Source organism: Protopterus annectens, chromosome 5.part0 (assembly GCF_019279795.1).
Source record: "Protopterus annectens isolate FY-2018-M chromosome 5.part0, PAN1.0, whole genome shotgun sequence".
NCBI lineage: Eukaryota > Metazoa > Chordata > Ceratodontiformes > Protopteridae > Protopterus > Protopterus annectens.
The window spans coordinates 49,940,734-49,959,673 of NC_056735.1; the positions used below are offsets into that span (position 1 = coordinate 49,940,734).

The 18,940-nt window shown below is 39.4% G+C and overlaps 1 protein-coding gene across 1 annotated transcript in view; it reads left to right on the forward strand.

Moving 5' to 3' along the window:
• LOC122802118 (B- and T-lymphocyte attenuator-like) overlaps positions 1-13,629 on the forward strand; it is a 157,891-nt gene extending 144,262 nt beyond the window's left edge. The window contains exon 4 of the mRNA XM_044071801.1: positions 13,559-13,629. Coding sequence (XP_043927736.1) covers positions 13,559-13,629 — 71 coding nt within the window. The remainder of the gene's footprint in view (positions 1-13,558) is intronic.
• The last annotated feature ends 5,311 nt before the right edge of the window (positions 13,630-18,940 follow it).

The following is an 18,940-nucleotide window of genomic DNA, read 5'->3' on the forward strand; positions in this document are numbered from 1 at the left end:
ATTTGAGTTAGGGTAAGAGGAGAGGGGGAGAAGGGGTAGGGAGTAAGGTAGCTGCTGGGGACGTTATACAGGATGGGAACATGAGCATTCCCAGAGAGATGTTAGGTGTGAGAGGAGCAGAGATTTAAAGGTGGAGGGGTTGCTGGTGAGGCAAATATGAGATGGGATGGAGTTCCAGAGACGTGCTAAGGAAAAAGAGAGTAAAAGTTTGCCTGCTGGACAGGCAGGTTTGTGAAGTTCAATCAGATTCTGAGTATTGGTTCTTAGGAGTCTGCTAGGTAGGTGCATTGTAAAGGCTGAGGCAAGGGAGGGGCAGAGAGAGGGACTAAAGATGAGTTTTTGAGCATGAATTAGTTGAGTGTAGATAAGGTAGTTGGGCAGCTCTAGCCAATTTAATTTGTGGAGGGCAGTACAATGATGGTAAAAAGCCTCTGCCATCTTGCTACCCCAAGTTTGATTTACTTTCCTGTTGATGGTATGACATCTCTTGGGTATGGTAAGTCTGGAACAGTTCTTTCAACCACCATATGAGGAACTGTAAAGGATTGCCATTACCCCGGGAGTGGGATATGAGATTCTTATATGACCCATTCCTGGTGTAGCACAATCCCAGCCCAGCTGATGTTGTCTTGTGTCAAAGCTCCAGCTCTATGGCAATACACACACTGCAGGCCATACCTCTCAACTGTCTAGATGTTTGAAGAATGTCCTGGTTTGCTTCATATCGTTGAGCTGTTCCTCATAAAATTTGTGGTTTTCTGGCAAATCATTGAGTTTTGAAATCATGAAGTAATGACAGACATTTGAGTTTCACGCTTCATAATTTTCAGAAAATGCATGCAAATGCAAAGTATGTAACTTGATCAACCTTATAAGTCTGTAAGTACAATATTTAAAACCTTTCCCTGATTTTGGGCCTTTGCCAAGATTGTCTAGATTTCTTTCACTGAGAGGTTGAGAGGTATGCTGCAGGTGGTGAGGTCATCCTGCACAATAGCAATAGCAGTGTGACCGACAGGGCAGTGCTTGTATGACAAGTGGCAAATCCATCGTGCATACAATCTCATCTCCTTCAAAACAAGTCCAGCATGTGGATGCACTAACTTATCAGGGAGCAACATTGATTTTTAACAACTGTGCTGTGAAAGCTACTTACAGGAATGCATGACTCACACAGAACCTTCCTTTGACTTCTAATGATTCCTTTCCTTCTCCCCTGACAGCTCAACCTGCATGTAAAATGTGGTACTGCAGACAGTCTGGCTTCCCATTATGTACTGCATGCAGTACCAATTACCTCTTACAGGTGGAGCCATTGCATCATCAAATCTTCCCGCAGCCTTTTATGAGTTATTCTTTTGCTTTGGGTTTTTACATTGGCATGTTTCATCAAATGTAAATGTCTGAGGAGTTTTGGCAATGACTTTGTTTCCCCTTTATGGATCAGGCATAGGGCTCAGCCATTTGTCATTAACACTACAAATGATGATTGGTAGATCCTTTGTTTTGGAATTGGGTCTGGTGTTGTTTCTTGTCATAGGTAGCTATCTGGCATAGCACATTACCCCATACCTAAGCTCCAGACTCTTCTGCAATTTATTTTACATCTTATAATAATGGCTTTGTTGTATTTACTTCCTTCTCCCATCTTTTTTCTCCAATTCTGTTGTACATATAGTAAACAAATAGGGTCTATGACTACCGATTGAAAAGTAATTTCCACGAATGGCATATAGATCGAAAATGGCATTTATCGAAAGTGGTGTTATGAGATCGTGGTACAGTGAAGACTGGAAAATTTGCCCTTTCCTCACTGTAGTGTGATCTCAGAGTTGGAATATATATTTAGCGGTGGGTGTGTGGGGGGGGCACAGCCCCCCACAAAACCAATTTCGATTAACAGCATTTTCGATCTATATGCCGAGGAAATTACTTTTCGATCATTTATCATAGACCCAAAAATACTGTTCTAAACATGTAAAAAGCTGTATTGTGGTACTTTACAAGTCTCTTTATTTTACAAGTAATTTAATTTCTGGTTATACTATTGATGTTAAAAGTCTCAGTAATTTTATAAAAAAATAAAATTGTTATTTTTTTTGATATTTTTATTATAATATCTATATAGTGTCTTTATGACCACACACCAAATAATGTCACTTTCCTCAGTGACAGCAACTTGCATATACCAGCAAAGCATTATAAATAAGAAAAAGAACGTATTTCTTTAGATAAGCAGGTACTTATTTACATTATTGTTTCACTAATCATTATATGTTCATTTTTAATGTTAAGTGTTCCGTCTGAAAGGCATAGCTAGCAACTTGTCTTTCTGGAATACAAGACTTTGCTGGTATTACAATTAGCATGGAAATACATTCATTTACAAACCAATTTAATGAATGTTGTATTACGGGTGCAGTCTTTCGTAATGTTATCACTGGAATTTTTAGCTTCAAGAAACTTTTCAGAGAACTGTCCTTATTAACAAAATAAACAGAAAAGCAATACAGTAATCCTGAACAAAAGAATGTCAATAACATCACAAAAAGTACAATTGTGTACCTACCATAAATGTAGATGTTCGAGTGTATTCACTGTTGCAGTCATTACACTTGGGTTATCCTGCTGGTAGGCTACCCGCAGTCAGCCTGAATTCCAAAGTCTAGGTCTGGCATCAGCTGCTGTCGCCTCTTCCCTGACGTCAGTGCACCAGGGGTATAAAAGATGCAGCCGACACCATTTTCTTCAGTTTTTCTTGCCCCAGATGTTAGGTGCCCCCAAATAGGTAGGCTAAAAATTATGCCAATAAGTATGCATGCACTAAAATAAACATTTCCTTCATCTACAAGCAAATACACCACATAGGATGTATAGGATAGAGAAGTACAGATAAGTCCCAGCAAAGAAAAGGGGGATGGTGGGTTGGTAACCTGAACTGCAACAGTGAATACACTTGAACATCTACATGTATGGTAGGTACACAACTGTACTATGTTCATCGTGTTTCACTGTTGCAGTCATTACACTTGGGTTAAATCCCAAAGCTGAGGTTGGGTGGCTGGGTCTAAATAGGATTAGGAGAGGCTATAAGGCCCTGCAGAACTGCAGTGGCAAAGCCTGCTCTGGATTTAGAGTAGAGAGGTAAGTGGTAGTGCTTGGTAAAAGTGTGAACTGAACTCCAGGTTGCAGCCTCTAAAATGTCTTTGGTTGGTACTCCTCTGAGGAAGGCTGCTGAAGTGGCTGCTGCTCTGGTTGAATGTGGTCTAATGCACTTAGGTAGTGATTTGCCATGTTGTGAATAGCAGAAACGAATGCAGTGGCCTATCCATTTTGAAATAGTCTGCTTTGAGATAGCCTTTCCTTGTGATCCTGCAGCATATGCCACTAAGAGTTGCTCAGCCTTTCTGAAAGCTTTAGTTCTGCCCAAGTAGAAGCGTAGCTGTCTGTGTATGTCCAAAGAATGCAGGAGTCTCTCACCCTTATTCTGTGGGTTTGGATAAAAAGTAGGCAAATGAATGGTTTGGGTAAGGGCCACACTGGACACTACTTTAGGCATAAATGTCGTGTTCGTCCTCAGAGAAACCCTGTCTTGATGGAAAATGATAAAAGGTTCCACAACCATGAGTGCCTGTAACTCTGAAACTCATCTTGCAGAGGTTATTGCTAGGAGCAGAGCTGTTTTCCAAGATAAGAACTTTATTTCAGCTGTATTGGCTGGCTCAAAAGGTGGCAGTGTGAGTTTTTCCAAGACATAACTGAGGTCCCATGCAGGTACTGGTGCTCTCCTTGGGGGTCTTATGTTTTTGGCCCCTCTGAGGTACTGCCTTAGCAACGGATGTGAAAGAATAGGTGGCTCCGTATTGTAATGAGCTGAAATAGCAGAGGCATGGATTTTAATTGATGAAAAGGAAAGGCCTTTGTCCAGCATCTCAGTTAGTTATTGTAAAATCTGAGGAATATTTGGTACAAACGTGTCAATTCCTTGTGCCTGGTCCCAAGCACAGAATCTTTTCCATTTTTCTGCATAACATTTTCTGGTACTGGGCCTCCTGGCCTCCAAAATGACATCCATCACTGCTTTAGACAGAGGTGTGTTCTGAATGGCTACATTATTCGCCATGCTGCCAGATTTAGGGTTCTGAGTTGGCTGTGCAGGATCTGATTGTTTCGTTGGGTCAGTAAGTGAGGAATTAGAGGCAATTTCCAGGCTGGGCCTTGAGACAAGCTCTTTAGGATTGGGTACCAGTGCTGGCGGGGCCAGTCTGGCACAATCAGAATCATTTTTGGCATCTCTTGTCTGACCTTTAGGAGTACCTTGGGGAGGAGAGGCAAAGGAGGAAAGGCATATACTGTTAGGGTTTTCCAGCTGAATGATAGAGCATCCACTTTCCATGCTTGCTTGTGATAAGTCCTTGTGCAGAATCTCTGTAGTTGGCAGTTGTGAGGGGAAGCAAATAGATCTATGTCTGAGCATCCCCATTTCTTTGTTATCATGCTGAAGACTTGTGGATCCAGTTTCCACTCGTGGGGATCCGTGAGGTTTCTGCTTAGTTTGTCTGCCAGAGTATTTTTCTTTCCTGGCAGGAATTGTGCTTGCAGGTGTACTTGATAAGTCAATGCTTTGTCCCACAAAGTCATGGCTTATCTGCAGAGGGGGTAGGAATGTGTGCCTCCCTGATTGTTTATGTACCACATGACTGTAGTATTGTCCGTCCTTATCAGTAGTTGTCCTGGATGAAGTAGATCCTTGAAAGCTGTCAGGGCATTTTGAACAGCTAGCATCTCTTTCTGATTGATATGAAGATGCATTTGGCTTGTGGGCCATGTGCCCTCAATGCATTTTCCTGCCATGTGGCCCCCCAGGCATAACCTGATGCATCTGTTGTTATTGATTGCCTGGCTATGGGTAGGGTGAATGGCTGTCCCTTGTTGTGGTGACAGGCCTGAGCCCACCATCGAAACTCCTGTTGCAGGCAAGGAATGAGGGTAATTAATGTTTCCAGACTGTGACAATGTTGAGTCCAAACATTTTTTAGATACCATTGTAGTTTCCTCATATGCAGTCTGGCATATGGAATTAGCAGAATGCAGGATGCCATGAAACCCAAAGCCTGTAGAATTTTTCTTGCAGATAACTGGGCCTTTGTTGCCAACACTTTGAAGTAAGAAGTCCGTTGCCTTTGTTTGTCTGGTATAAGATAAGCCATCTGGGCAGCTGTATTTAAGCTTGCACCCAGGAATATTATCTCTTGAGAGGGTACTAGTTTTGATTTCTTTTTGTTTACTGTGTACCCTAGGCAAATTAATAATCTTTTTACAAATGCCAGATGCTTTAGTAGAATGTCCTTGTTCTCTGCTTGAATGAGGCAATCGTCCAAGTAAGGATATATTTGAATTCCTCTGTCTGCAAAATGCAATTACTGGTGCCAGGCATTTTGTGAAGACCCTGGGCGCAGTAGATAAGCCAAAGGGCAGTGCAGATAATTGGGAGTGCATTGAGCCAGCTATGAATCTGAGGTATCTTCTGCAAGATTGTCTGATTGGGATATGCAAGTATGCCTCTTTTAGGTCCAAAGTTACAAGCCAAGCCTTTTTGCCCAGCATGGGCAGAAGCTGCTGCAGAGTCAACATCTTGAATGTTGGGACGTCCAGAAATGTATTTAGAATAGACAGGTCCAGTATTGGTCTCCAGGCTTTGTCCTTTCTGGGTACCAAGAAAGGTCTTGAGTAAAATCCTTGTCCCTGCTCTTGCTGTGGTACTTGCTGAATGGCCCTCATATCCATGAGGGATGAAACTTGTTTTTGTGCCTCTGCTCATTGATTGTGTGGCAGGTCTGGCATACCTTTTGCCCTTGGCAGGGTGTAAAAGTGGAACCTGTAGCCCTGGGACACTATATTCAAAACCCATTTGTTCTGGGTGATCATGTGCCAATTTTGAGAAAAAAGTGCTAGTTTTGCCCCCTAAGGGGGCTGCCAAAAGATAAGTGTTTGGTGTTGGCAGAGGAAAGTCATTGGGACTGTTTCCTGTATGGCTGTAATTTGTCTTCTCCGCTTTTGGAGGTAGACGCATCCCACTGTTTAGGCCTGTATGAGCCCTGGGGTTGGGATCTGCCTCTGGGGCATCTGTATCTGCCTCTTTGTGGCCTGTCTGACACTGGAAAGGACCAATTCTTTGTAGGCGAGTTCCTGCTAAATCTGGGTGGCTGTACCTGTAAGAAATCCTTTACTGTTTGCATAGATTTCACTTTGTCCTCCATTTTCTTCAACACCTCCTCTGCTTTAACACCAAATAAGGTGTCATGATGTAATGGAGCATCTAATAATGTTGCTTTAACATGATCAGGCAGATTCTGTTCCTTTAACCAAGCATGACTCCTAATGACAGAACCTGTAACTGCAGACCTGCAAGAGGCCTCCAGAGAATCAAAACCACATTGCAATGTATGCTTTCCCACTTGATCAGTTGCATGCAATAAATCCTGCATTTCCTTATTTTCTGCACAATCAGAAGTTGACAACATTTTCTGTTTTAGCAGTGACATTAAGTATTGCTGATATTTAAGCATATGAAATTGACAATTTAAAGCCCTGACAGCCAAAGTAGCAGAAGTGTAAACCTTTTTTCCCCATCTGTCTAGCGCCCTTGAAACCTTATCAGAGGGGATAGGGTTTTTTGCAGTAGAAGCCTTGACCCCTTTGGGACCCTGAGAAATAGTTTCTGGGTCAGCAGCAAGGTTTTTATAAAGAAATTTATTTGAATCTGGAACCCTGTAGTATCTGTCTGGTTTAATAGGGGCAGGGGGTAAAGAGTCAGGAGAGAGGCCGGACTCTGAAAATACATCATCTACAATGTCTAACACAGGAGGAATAGCCAGAGGCCTGTGCTGAGGTAATAAAAGAAAACCTGTTACCCTTTTCTTAGATTCTGAGTAGTCTTGGCTCTCCCAGTGGAAGTGCTCCCTTATGGTATGCAGGATTTCCCCAAAAGAAAAATCCTCAGGCGGAGAGGCTGACGGGATAGATTCTTCAGCATCAGCATCCTCATAAGGAGGAAGAGAGTATTCCTGTTCAGAAGAGGAGTCAGAGGAAATGGAAACCTGATCTGAAGATTCATATTCTATCTCTTGCCTAGGCCTCTTGTCAGGAGGGGGGTGGGAACCCCTGAGCAAGGTAATTAGGTCTTCGGCCATTTTGAGCATCTGTTGTTTAGGCATAGAAATCTGTCCAGGAGAATGCTGTACTTGTTTCTTTGTCTTTAGAACTGCTTTAGTCTTTGCTTTGGAAGCTGAAGTAGGCTTTACATATAACTGTGTAGGTCTGAAAACACCCTCAGAAGCCGATGCCTGCTCAGCGGCTCCGGACCCATCTGAGGGAATAGTTTCTGAGTGTCCAATACCTAGAGTATCCAGAGGCCTAGCTGGCTCCATGTGGGAGTCGTCAGTGGCCTGTGGCTCTGAGGTAGCAGGCATCAGGGTCTGCAAAAGCACCTCACTGAGAACCGGCGACTGGCCTAGAAGAGGCTTCGTCGTCAGTTTTGGACCTCAGATGCCTGTCCTTTTCTTTGTCTTTGCGCTTTTTATGAACTCCGGTCATCGGTTGTTCCGACGGCATTATATAGTTAAACCTTCGGCCAAAATAATGTAAAGCAAAATTGAACCGACGCTTAATAGTGCGTTGGTTGAATCTAGCACAAAACCGACAACTAGCAACGTCGTGGTCAGGGACTAGGCAAGGAATACAATAAGAATGAAAATCCTTATGAGGTATTTGCTTCCCACAAAAGATACAATTGTTAACTTTTACTGACATCGGTCTGGAGCAAGAAAAAGTTTCCCCAATGGGGTACTTAGCTTTATTGAAGACTTTGGATATGAAATTCAAATTCGAAAATCTCAGGAGTCGGCTGACCGGCACTTGTGAACTGCTTTTGCTTCAGGCACCGCACGGCAAGAAAGACTGAAGAAAATGGCGTCGGCTGCATCTTTTATACCCCTGGTGCACTGACGTCAGGGAAGAGGTGACAGCAACCGACGCCGGACCTAGACTTTGGAATTCAGGCCGACTGTGGGTAGCTTGCCAGCAGGATAACCCAAGTGTAATGACTGCAACAGTGAAACACGATGAACATCCCTCATTATACAATGACCCCCCCATTAATATTCAAAAACGTGCATGCTGATTGGTCAGCATGCAAGTTGTAAATCAGAGTTATAGTAATGGAAAAAGGTCCGGTCACCCGGATTTTTTCCATTACTATAACTCTTTTTTTTTTACAGCAACGGAGAGCGCAAGAGCTCCATTGCTTCACACTGTCTCGCTATGTTAAACGAGTTTAACATAGCGAGACAGCTTTAAAAAAAGCAATGGAGAATCTCCGTTGCTTTTTTAAAAGCTGTCTCGCTATGTTAAACTCCTTTAACATAGTGAGACAGTTTGTAAAAAGCAACGGAGATCTTGCTTTCTCCTTTGCTTTTGCCCACAGCTCTGATGTACTGCATAGGCATACGCAAGCGCAGTACATCAGAACTGCCGCAGAATACCAGACAGCTGTGGAAGGGCAGCAAGGAGGCATTCTACAATGCCATTATTTAAGAAAATAAATTGTTTTTCTTCTTAAATAATGTCATTGTATAATAGCAATAATCCACTTCTGGGTGTGGGTAATGCTGGATTTACCCACGGTTGGCTTTGTTTGGCCACTCGGGCTTCGCCCTCGTGACCAAACCACACCAACCGTGGGTAAATCGAGCATTACCCACACACAGGCGTGGGTTATTGCTATATTATTTTTCAGTATTATACTAGTAAACTTACTGGTCTGTCCCAGTATGAGCATCTTTTCTTGATATTGTGGTTTCACTATTACATCTTCAGATATGTTCATTTTCAGACTGAGTTCATCCACCAGCAAGATGCAGAGAACGACCTGTTTTCTGGGAAGTAAGAAACCCCTGCTAATGCATTTAGTACGAAATACAGTGGCTTATGCATTAATTTAGGTAGTGAGGCATTATGGGTTCATGCTGTTATGTCAGTTTTCAGCTCAACATTATGGGTACAATCTTTCATGATGTTATGGCAGTTTTGTGGGAGTAATCCTTATAATAAATAAAAAAATGATAGAATAAATAAGCAAAAGTCCCACACTTCTTGCATTTGGAACTATATAAGTCACTATTGTGAAAGGTAAGGAGGTTATGTCAAACTTCAATGGTATGTTTAAAATTGCTACACAAAGAAAATGGTCAATCCACTTTAAGAAGTTCTTCTACAAACTAGGTCAACTCAAAATTTGACAGTTTATCACTGGTGACCCAAAATAGATGCAACATCATGTGACCTTAGAAGAGGGGAGAGCAACTATTAACATATAGGATGCAACTTCCTGTGTCAACTTTTAACAGCTATTAGAAAGCTGCACATATTTTTGCATATGCTTCTGAGAGTAAAAATATGTCCCTAAAACCCTAAGATCTTGTGTGGAGATCAAAAACCCATTCCTCAATATCAGTTCTATAAATATGTATCCACAATTCTCTCTGCATGTTAGAAGATCTGTGTGGAGCAGAAGCTAATGCAATGTGTTGCAAACAGTCAAATGTGGAACATCCTATTTTTACAATATGAGAGAGAAGTATACTGATTTCATGTTTCAGAGGTGAAATGGTTTTTCAGTCAAAGGCATTTTCATCCTTTAATTAATAAAGATGCATCAGTCAGTAGTACATACTTTTTTTCTCTCATATTCTTTTCTAAAACCCACCAACTTGCAAGTCAAGAAAAACACTCTTGCATTCAGTAGGGAGTTCAACATTATTCTAAAGAATAATTGAAAACTGAAAGACTTGATTTTTGAATCATTTTGTAGTACAGTGGGTAAAACACTGGTTAAGAAATGGGACACAACCATTTGGGGTGGGGTGGGGTGTACCTGTCTACCCTGCTGGGGTTATGAGTGATGTCCCACAGGGCTTAGTGCTAGGAACAGATCTTTTTGGGTTATGTATCTCAAATATAAAAGTGAGAAATAGTACATGGATAACCATATATGCTAATGATTGCCAACTGGGAATAACCATTACTACAGTAAAATATGTGGAAATTCTTTAAGTATCCAAAACAGCTTGCCAAAAGGGCACATTTGGTGCACTAATAACATTCATATTTAATGTCAACAAACGAAATAATTTTGTCTGGGTACCAAAGTAAAGGTACAGACACCCATGCCCTTTCTTATATATGGTGCTTGTCTGTGTGTGCTCTCTTTCTCTGTGTATATATATATATATATATATATATATATATATATATATATATGTGTGTGTGTGTGTGTGTGTGTGTGTGTGTGTGTGTGTGCGTGTGTGTGTGTGTGTGTGTGTGTGTGTGTGTGTGTGTGTGTGTGTGTATATATATATATATATATATATATATATGTCACAAAGGGTAAAAATGTCATACAGTCAAACAATTAAAAAAAACGGCAAGGAACACCCAGCAAAGCTAGAGTCTTTACTGTGTAATACATTAAACGTCCTGTAGTGGAGGTCCATGGGATATATGCAAATCAGTTCTTGATGACATAACACTGTTTCAGCCATCTCTGGCATTTTGTAAGGTAATTTACTTCTTTATTTTTTGCCTATCCCTCAGTTCAATGAGCACAAGGCAGAGGAACTTTACCTGAACAGGGTACCTACCAGCATGGCAGCACCTGGGCAAATATAGAAAATCATTAATTCATCTGGGGCACATAACAGCTCGTTGCATGACACACATATACCCACACAAATGCGAAAGATTTTATCAGTAACTGGATGCCACTGACTCACCACATTTCTCTCAGAAATAATACTATTTTGTTTTGCTATCAACTCAGCATTTTTTTTACTTAAAACAGATTTGTTTTTTACTTGAAAAACTAGCCTTCAAAATTTTTTTTCAGTTTCTTCAGTGAATAATTGTGCCCATCTCCCATATGACAGAGGTTTTTCACAAGTGTCTTTCATACTATTATTTTTTTACTGAGAATGTAGAAATGAAAAACATTTTTCTATGTCAGTTTAAGAAAACTGGTATAGAATATCAGTGTTTGAAAACTGGTTTGCATCTCTTTAGTTTGAAATAATTGCAAATTAGACATATTATGTAATTGTAAAGCACTGCATTTTGAGTATTCTAATCAGCTATTATATCACATCCGAATTCCATGACAAGGGTTCTGTATAGTCATTGTAACACTGCACCACCAAGGCCTGGCAGGGATATTCTGATCTAGTTCATTTATGTTTCAAGTAGATCTCACAGTACATCTTAAATGAACCTCATTATGAGGAGCATTTTAAAAAAGTCCATGTTCCTCACTGTTTCAAACTGAGAAGGTTTGTCACTAATCTCCATAGTTAATCATATTTTTTCATCATAGCAACTTTTTTAAGTTTAAATCAACATTTTAACCATCCCATGAGCTTACTAGTTGAAACTGTTAGTAAGCTGCTAGTAAATGTTCCACATTTTGCCCATTTATTATATCTTATGAGAGACAGCGCTCCACATTTTGGGGACTGGAAGGTTGATAGTTATATGTCTGACGTAGGTCTCAACCTTTTGTCACCCAGCTCTGGTACAAAATCAAAAATAAGAAAGGATTGTGTCTTTCGGCTTTTCCCGGTTAGGGGTCGCCACAGCAGAACTCCGGTCCGCTAATGATTGGCAGTAGATTTTCACGTACCGAGTTGCCAGCTCTGACGCACAACCTTCAACAAAGGTACGCCCATTCACGCATGTCTCCATAAAGAAGATATTCTAGCTGAGAATCGAACCGAACAGCATCTTACTGTGAGGCGACAACGCTACCGCAGCACCGCCACCGCAGTTAAAAATAAGAAAGGATACACGTCCCAAATCAGGGACAGTTTCTTATTATTATTTTAATACTGCTGATTTTAAAAGTTGCTGGCTTAACAGACAAAAAACAGGAAAATACAAGTCAGTTACTCTCCTATAGTGCATTGTTAGCAAAGCGAAATGTTCCTAAGGCTTTACAAACAAAAAAAAAAATTAAAAAAAATCCATGATGCCATACAAATGTTCTTGTATCAAATACAAGCACCTACCCATTCTGCTATGAATCTCGCACGACTTCATGCAAAGTTTGACATTTGCTGTGTGTGCCTGCTTCAGTCTCATTGGTTTAAAAACTGAAAGCATCTGCCAATGAAAAAGATGGAGCTGTTGCATATCAAGCAGAAAATCTTAAAGCAGCAGCATTTGTTCTTTGTTTGGACACCAAGGAAAGCATTGTTTTTTTTTTAATGATGTAAGAAAACATTTTTTTTTTTTAATTATTGTTGTATGATAGGACCATCCAGCCAGCACTGGGCTCTAAGCAGCTGCTTTGGAAGCTTAGTGCTGGATCTGGCCATGTCCACAAGCACTGTAGCTATACCTGTAAATGATATGTATAACTCATGCAGCTATTCCTGTGCTATACACACCAGCCACACACAGGTGGCACATTCTGTTACATATATTGTTACAGAGTCCATTGCCATTCTAATGAAAAGTGTGTTTAATCCCCAGTACTGGTCATGAAGCTTGTATGCAAGTTATCAAGTTTCAGTATCCTTTAAAACAGCCATTAGTAAACAGTACTGCTATAGGCATACATGTTAAATATGACCTACTTTTTCATGGACGATTGTAGTGATGAGCCACATTTCTTCCAGATATGAACCACTTCAAGCTTTTCACTGCTCCTAATTCCCCACTGGTGTGTGTGTGTGCGTGTGCGTGTGCATGTGTGTGTGTGTGTGTGTGTGTGTGTGTGTGTGTGTGCAGCCATTCTTGCTCATCCATAAAGATGCGTGCACATAGCAGAAGTGATTGGCTGGGGTGCTGAGGTCACATGCTCAGAATGTGACTTACTTTCTGGCATCCTAGGTGCTGGTGCATAAGAATGCTGTGGCAAAACAGACACTAAAACAGATGATGTATTTTAAAAATAAATACAAGCTACTTTCAGAGGGAGTGTTCCTCAGATACTGAATGTTGGGAATGGGTCTCTTGGATCCATAGTAGTCAACACTTATGAACTGGTACTTTATCAGGGTAATCTCTCTGTATTAAATCAGAGCTCCCTGACCTTTTGTTTCCTGTGAAACGTAAAGCTAAGACTAGCTGGATGAAATATCACCACAGTCAGGATGGAGGTGGGGTTGTAGGGTAGCAGTTCAAGAGGGGAAGTCACGAGCAGTGCATCATCACTGAGTATGATCCTAGCATGAAGCAAGACAGAGAATGCTGTAAATGCAAACTTTCAAAATATGCAGAACATAAAAATGAAACTGTTTCTAATGACAGGACTTTCTTGTTAAGAAAGCATTTAATGTACAGTATTTGCACGTGCAGGTTTGTATCTAGTGTGAAGTTGTTTGACTGCTATAAGTATGTACATTTTTTCATGAGATTCATTCTGATTTTACTAGAAGACATAACATTTCTGTCAGAAAGTATTTATTACTAACAAACTAACAGCTCTGTTACCTGCTTTTTGCAGAGCGAATAACTTCTTCAACACCATCATTTCGTAAGTACAGAGCTATTTTATGTCCAGATCTCCTTACATGATACATGTTTTGTTCCTGCATTCCTGAAATGTATAAGCTATGGTCTCTGTCCTGTATTTTACTAATTGTTCCTTAAAAATCAGTTATAGTCTTCGGCTACAGGATAGTCAGTGCAATTCTCCAGGGCTATGATAACAGTAAACTAGAAACAGTATGGCAGAGATGAATTTCACTGAGTCAGCTGTACTGAACTTATTCAAACCCCTCTAAACTCTACGTTTATTAAACAGTATGTCTGTATTTCCAGGGCATAATGTCTTTTTATTTTGTCATTTGGTTAAAAGTTAAGAAAACGTACATCTGCATTATAAATACCATATCATAATAGAATTCTGAGAAAGAAGAGAAAGATAAAAAACTGAGGATACAACATTAGGAAAGGGAGGTGACTCATATGTTATTAATTTAAACCACAGAAGATCATTTATCATCTGTGCACTTCTGCCATTCTCAAACCTGCAATACCTTCCTGCCCATATGAATGACATCAGACATCGGGGAGGGGTGAGTGCACCCAGTTCAGTATTTTGCTATGTCAGGAGCAGTTAATGAAATTCCAAAGCTTGCGATGGTAATGAATTTCCAATACTTACATCTAGCATAGCACAAACTTATCTGATGGCTCATTGGATCTGCCTGATCTAGTCAACATTATCCAGTGCCACAGTTCCACCTGTATGGCAGCTCAGCTATTGTAGGCAGGGAATGAGCTTAATGTATCAGAGGTGCCACAGAGGTGGAGGTGCAAGCATAGGAGTTCATCCTTCACAGCAGCCCCATCTGTGTAGAGCAATGCCTACATTCTGTCTGCACATGGCAGTAGATACATATGAGAGGCTACTAACATACCAGATAATTTCTTCTATTTCTAAGAGAAATGTCTTTGTCAGGCCTCCTCAGTGATGTTTGAGGACAGTTCACACACCATCCAAATGGACATAACTGCTGTCCTCTGCCTCCCCCACAGTTCAGTACCGCTGTCTGTGCATGGGGAACTTGATACAGCTAACAGTCTGGTTTCCTACAGGTACTGCCTACCCTATCAAGTCCCACAAAAAGATGGTGGGTAGTACTGTTACTTCACTGAAACATCCCATTAACTTCAATGGGCCACACAGATGCCTCAGTGCTCCAAATTACTGACCTTAGCCAGTGTATAACACTGAAGTAATTTGTTGAAGTGAACCCAATTCCCCTGTTGGAAATGGGTATAAAACTCCAGCTGTTCCCATTAATACTTACTGAATGAAGACTAACAGAGCCTTGGGTTTTGGACTCAGGTGTGGAGTTAATGTTAAGCATGATGTGTTAATCCATGCCCAAGTCCTTTTGAGGTCTGGCTCATAGCTAGTTAGGGGTAAAATGTATTCCTTCCCGTACTTTATTGTGGATCAGTTTTATCTCTTACTCAAATAAAACGGGAAGATCTTTGTACAGATTCACCTAACTACATATGTTTGCTTCATATTGGCCCAGCATATCTCTTACTGAAATAAATACACTGAAAAGATCTTTCTGGACTTTGCTGTGTATGTGGGAGCAATACATATGTCCTCCCATTGTTTCTCTGTAAATTGCTTTTCCAGTCACTGTTTCCAATCTTTTCTAAAAATCTCTTCGGATTTATTCTTACAGTTATGCAATATTTACTCTACTGATTACAACTTTTTAACAGCAATTTCAGTTCTAGTCTCAACTAAAGACTCTGCAAAAGCTGGTCTTTCACTTAGCACTCCCCTAATCCTTTATCTTTGCCTATACTATGTTAGCATTCCCTTGTTGGGAAGGCAGTCTCTAACCTTCAGTCCAAAGTTCTGCTTGACCTCATGTCACTCTATTAATTCTCCCTGCTTTCCAATATCTTGTTTCCTTTGCTAATTTTCTCCATTAAATTCCAGTACCTCTTGTGTATTTTTTCTACATCTAGTTTCACTCATCCCTATTGGTTAATTCTCTTTTCTCCATTCCCTTGTTGGCTTAGTTCTTAGAATGCTTTCTGTTTCTTTATAAATAGAATATTCTGTATGGTTGTTGATATTTTCCTTAAGGACTTGTATCCCAAAATCCTACTCTCTCCTTATTTCTTGATGTACCTTGCTCTTTCATCATCATCATCATCATTATCTCTTTCCACTTTGATTTAACTTACAAGGAAGATCTTTGTACAGATTCATCCAAATACACAAAGTGATTTTAGATACTATAGGTTGCCACTGCTGTATCCGTTAATCTTTCTTTATTACCTGCTGATCTGTTGTCAGTTCTGCCCATGAACATTTAACACTTGTCAATATAACCAGTAACCTGGTGAAAAACACTGAGCATACCACCAACATCAAATATGTGCAACACTCAGTAAGGCAAAAACACAAAGCCAATAAGGGACCGTACCCCTGGAATAATAGCACGGTTCACGCCAACACTTGTAAAAGAGTGTTTTAATATAGATTAAGCACTTTTGCTTCACTGCAGGAAACTTCATCAGAATAAAATTAATTAACATCAAAAAACCTTAAATAATCAAATAATTAATTTCATTGGTTGAAAACCAAATGGCAAAAAACAAAATCAAATGTTCACATTGGCTAGCTAAAAATGCTATCTATTCTTAATTAAAAACTTAAAGTCACATTTCCTTTTTATGTTTATATATATTATAAATATACATATATAAATATATCAAACTTTCCCATAACAATTGTTTTAACCAACAAACAGAATAAAGCCTCTACTGATATTGTGAATTTTTATAACAGGGCTCTTAACTTCTGAGCTGGTAATATAGAAACATGGTCATTTAAACCAGGACTAGAACAAGCACCTAAGTTAAGCTACCATATAAGCTCTTTTACAAGTGCTGGCATGAACTGCGCTATTATTCCAGGGGTACTGTCCCTTATTAGCTTTGTGTTTTTGCCTTACTGAGTGTTGTACATATTCAAACTGTCAATATAAAATAATTTCGCTTTCCTATGTCCTGCATGGTGAAAGTATGACTGTGGCATTTATTTACAGGAATTATGAAGAACTTGTGCTGTTGTCTTAAGAGTTTGCATCTTTTTTTCCAAATACTGACAGAGAGCTCTTTAGATTCAGGGAACTTAAATGTTCCTATAAGGGAACACAGTAGACTCCCTCTTATCCGGTCTTGCTGGGACAGAAACTTAGGCTGGATAAACGAATGGCTGGTTAATCAGAAAAAGCATACACAATACCTTTTATATGTTATAAACCAGTAAGAATAGCATGACTTGTGTTCATTTTTCTAATGAATATGAAGTCTAAAACTCAAATGTCTGTCATTATTTAGCCCAGAGGAGGCAGATGTGTTGTTCTTCTCTGTTGTCTTTTGCTAGGCCTATGGCAGAAATTAGATGTCTGTTTAAAGAGGAGGCCGGTTAAAAAAAGGCTGGCTAAGAGGGAGTCTACTGTAGTACCCATTTTAGCAAGACCTATGGTATTCATACTTCATACTACAGACTACATTTGTTTGAGATCTGGAAATGCCAATAAACATTCCCTCAATTAAGAATTCTGGTGCTCTTATCTGGTATTCTAAAGGCCTAGAACTTTCCCTTTTTAAACGTTTTCTAATTTCCTTATATTCTTGCATACCTGCGTATTGAATTTCAAATAACTATTTAAATAAAAAAAAACTAGCATAGAAAAATGTCTAGTATGACTGATATGTTAAATTATACTACTTTTTATTCTGTTATTAGTTTGAATGATGTAAAGAGATGTATTTTGAATTTATCTCAAATAATATCCCATCTTTTTACCAGTAGTCTTATAAGTGAAGACCTGTTCAAGTTCTTTCAGGTTGAATATTCCCTTCTGCCCATCATACAGGGCCTCCCCAAGGTCCATACAAATCCCAAACGACCGCCCTTTTGACTGATAGTAGCAGGTCGGGGATGGGCCACTGAACCTATGTCTTTATATGTTGAACATTTTTTGAGACCCGTAGTTAATACATATAATCACATTTTAAAGGATACTAAACAGTTCCTTATTATGTTATATGAATGCAGTAATAAATATCCTATTGATATGACATATCAGCTGGTCAATCTAGATGTTCAATCATTATTCACAGTGACTCCCAGCATCGAAGGCCTGGAGAGCATACACAGGTGTTTAAGTTTGTATGGTAAATACTCTCCTCCACAGGTTGAAGTTTTGTGCTCTTTGTTGGAAGTAGTACTTAATAACAATGTGTTCATGTTTAATGGGACAGTATACATATAAAAAGATGGCGTAGCTTTGGGTACTTCATGTGCCAATAGCTACGCCAAGCTAGTGATGGGAGATTGGGAGAACTACAAGCTGTTTGCTTTACCTAGCTACAAGCAGAATGTTATATTCTGTACTCATTTCTTAGATGACCTCTTTTTTAATTGGACAGGTAATAAGGATGGACTAGACACCTTTTTCAATGAGATTAATACTCTAACCTCATTCTTTAAGTTTACTATGAATATGTCACGTACAAAAATACCATATTTAGATGTATATATAGAGAGGTTGGATAATGGTTTACTTAACACAGGTGTTTATAGGAAACCCTGTCATAAAAATGCTTTGCTACATAGAAATAGCATGCATTCTGATTTTGTCTTTCGGAACATAATTAAAGGACAAGCTATGAGGATATCTCGACTTAAGTCTAGTAATGAAACATATAAAGGTGAGTTAGCTGAGCTACAAAATAGATTACTTCACAGGTCATATAGTTTAAAAGAGATTTTGGAAGGTATAGATGGGTTAGATATACTCAGGAAAAACCAAGTGGCACCATTCTTTATGGATAGGAATGTCTTAGCTAATATTGAGAACGACTCTATGAGTGATCCAACATGTACTGAAATGAAAGTTGTATTGTATTATACACAAGATGTTAATATGATCAAGAATATTTTTATCAAACACTGGGATATTTTAACTGTTTTTTAAATTTTTATTTTATTTTACATTTGTTGACCGGGCAAGTCTAGCTGGATATATGTCCATTTTCAGTAGAGGCCCGGGGAGAAAAGCTCCACACAGTTTAAACAATGTTAACATAAACAACAAAAAAGAAAAAAAAAACATATTTATACATTTTAAACATTTACTAACAGGGAGTCTGTCACTTATGAGTACATAATGAAGGTAACGTATGATTTTAATAGGCTTAGAATAGTTAATAAGAAGGTACATTTATGTGTTGCTAAAGAGTATTAGTTGAAAGAAAGAAGTTAGTAAACGTGTTGATATAGATAATAAAGGAAGATAATGAAAATATATGGAGGGGTTGTTAGGTAATGTGT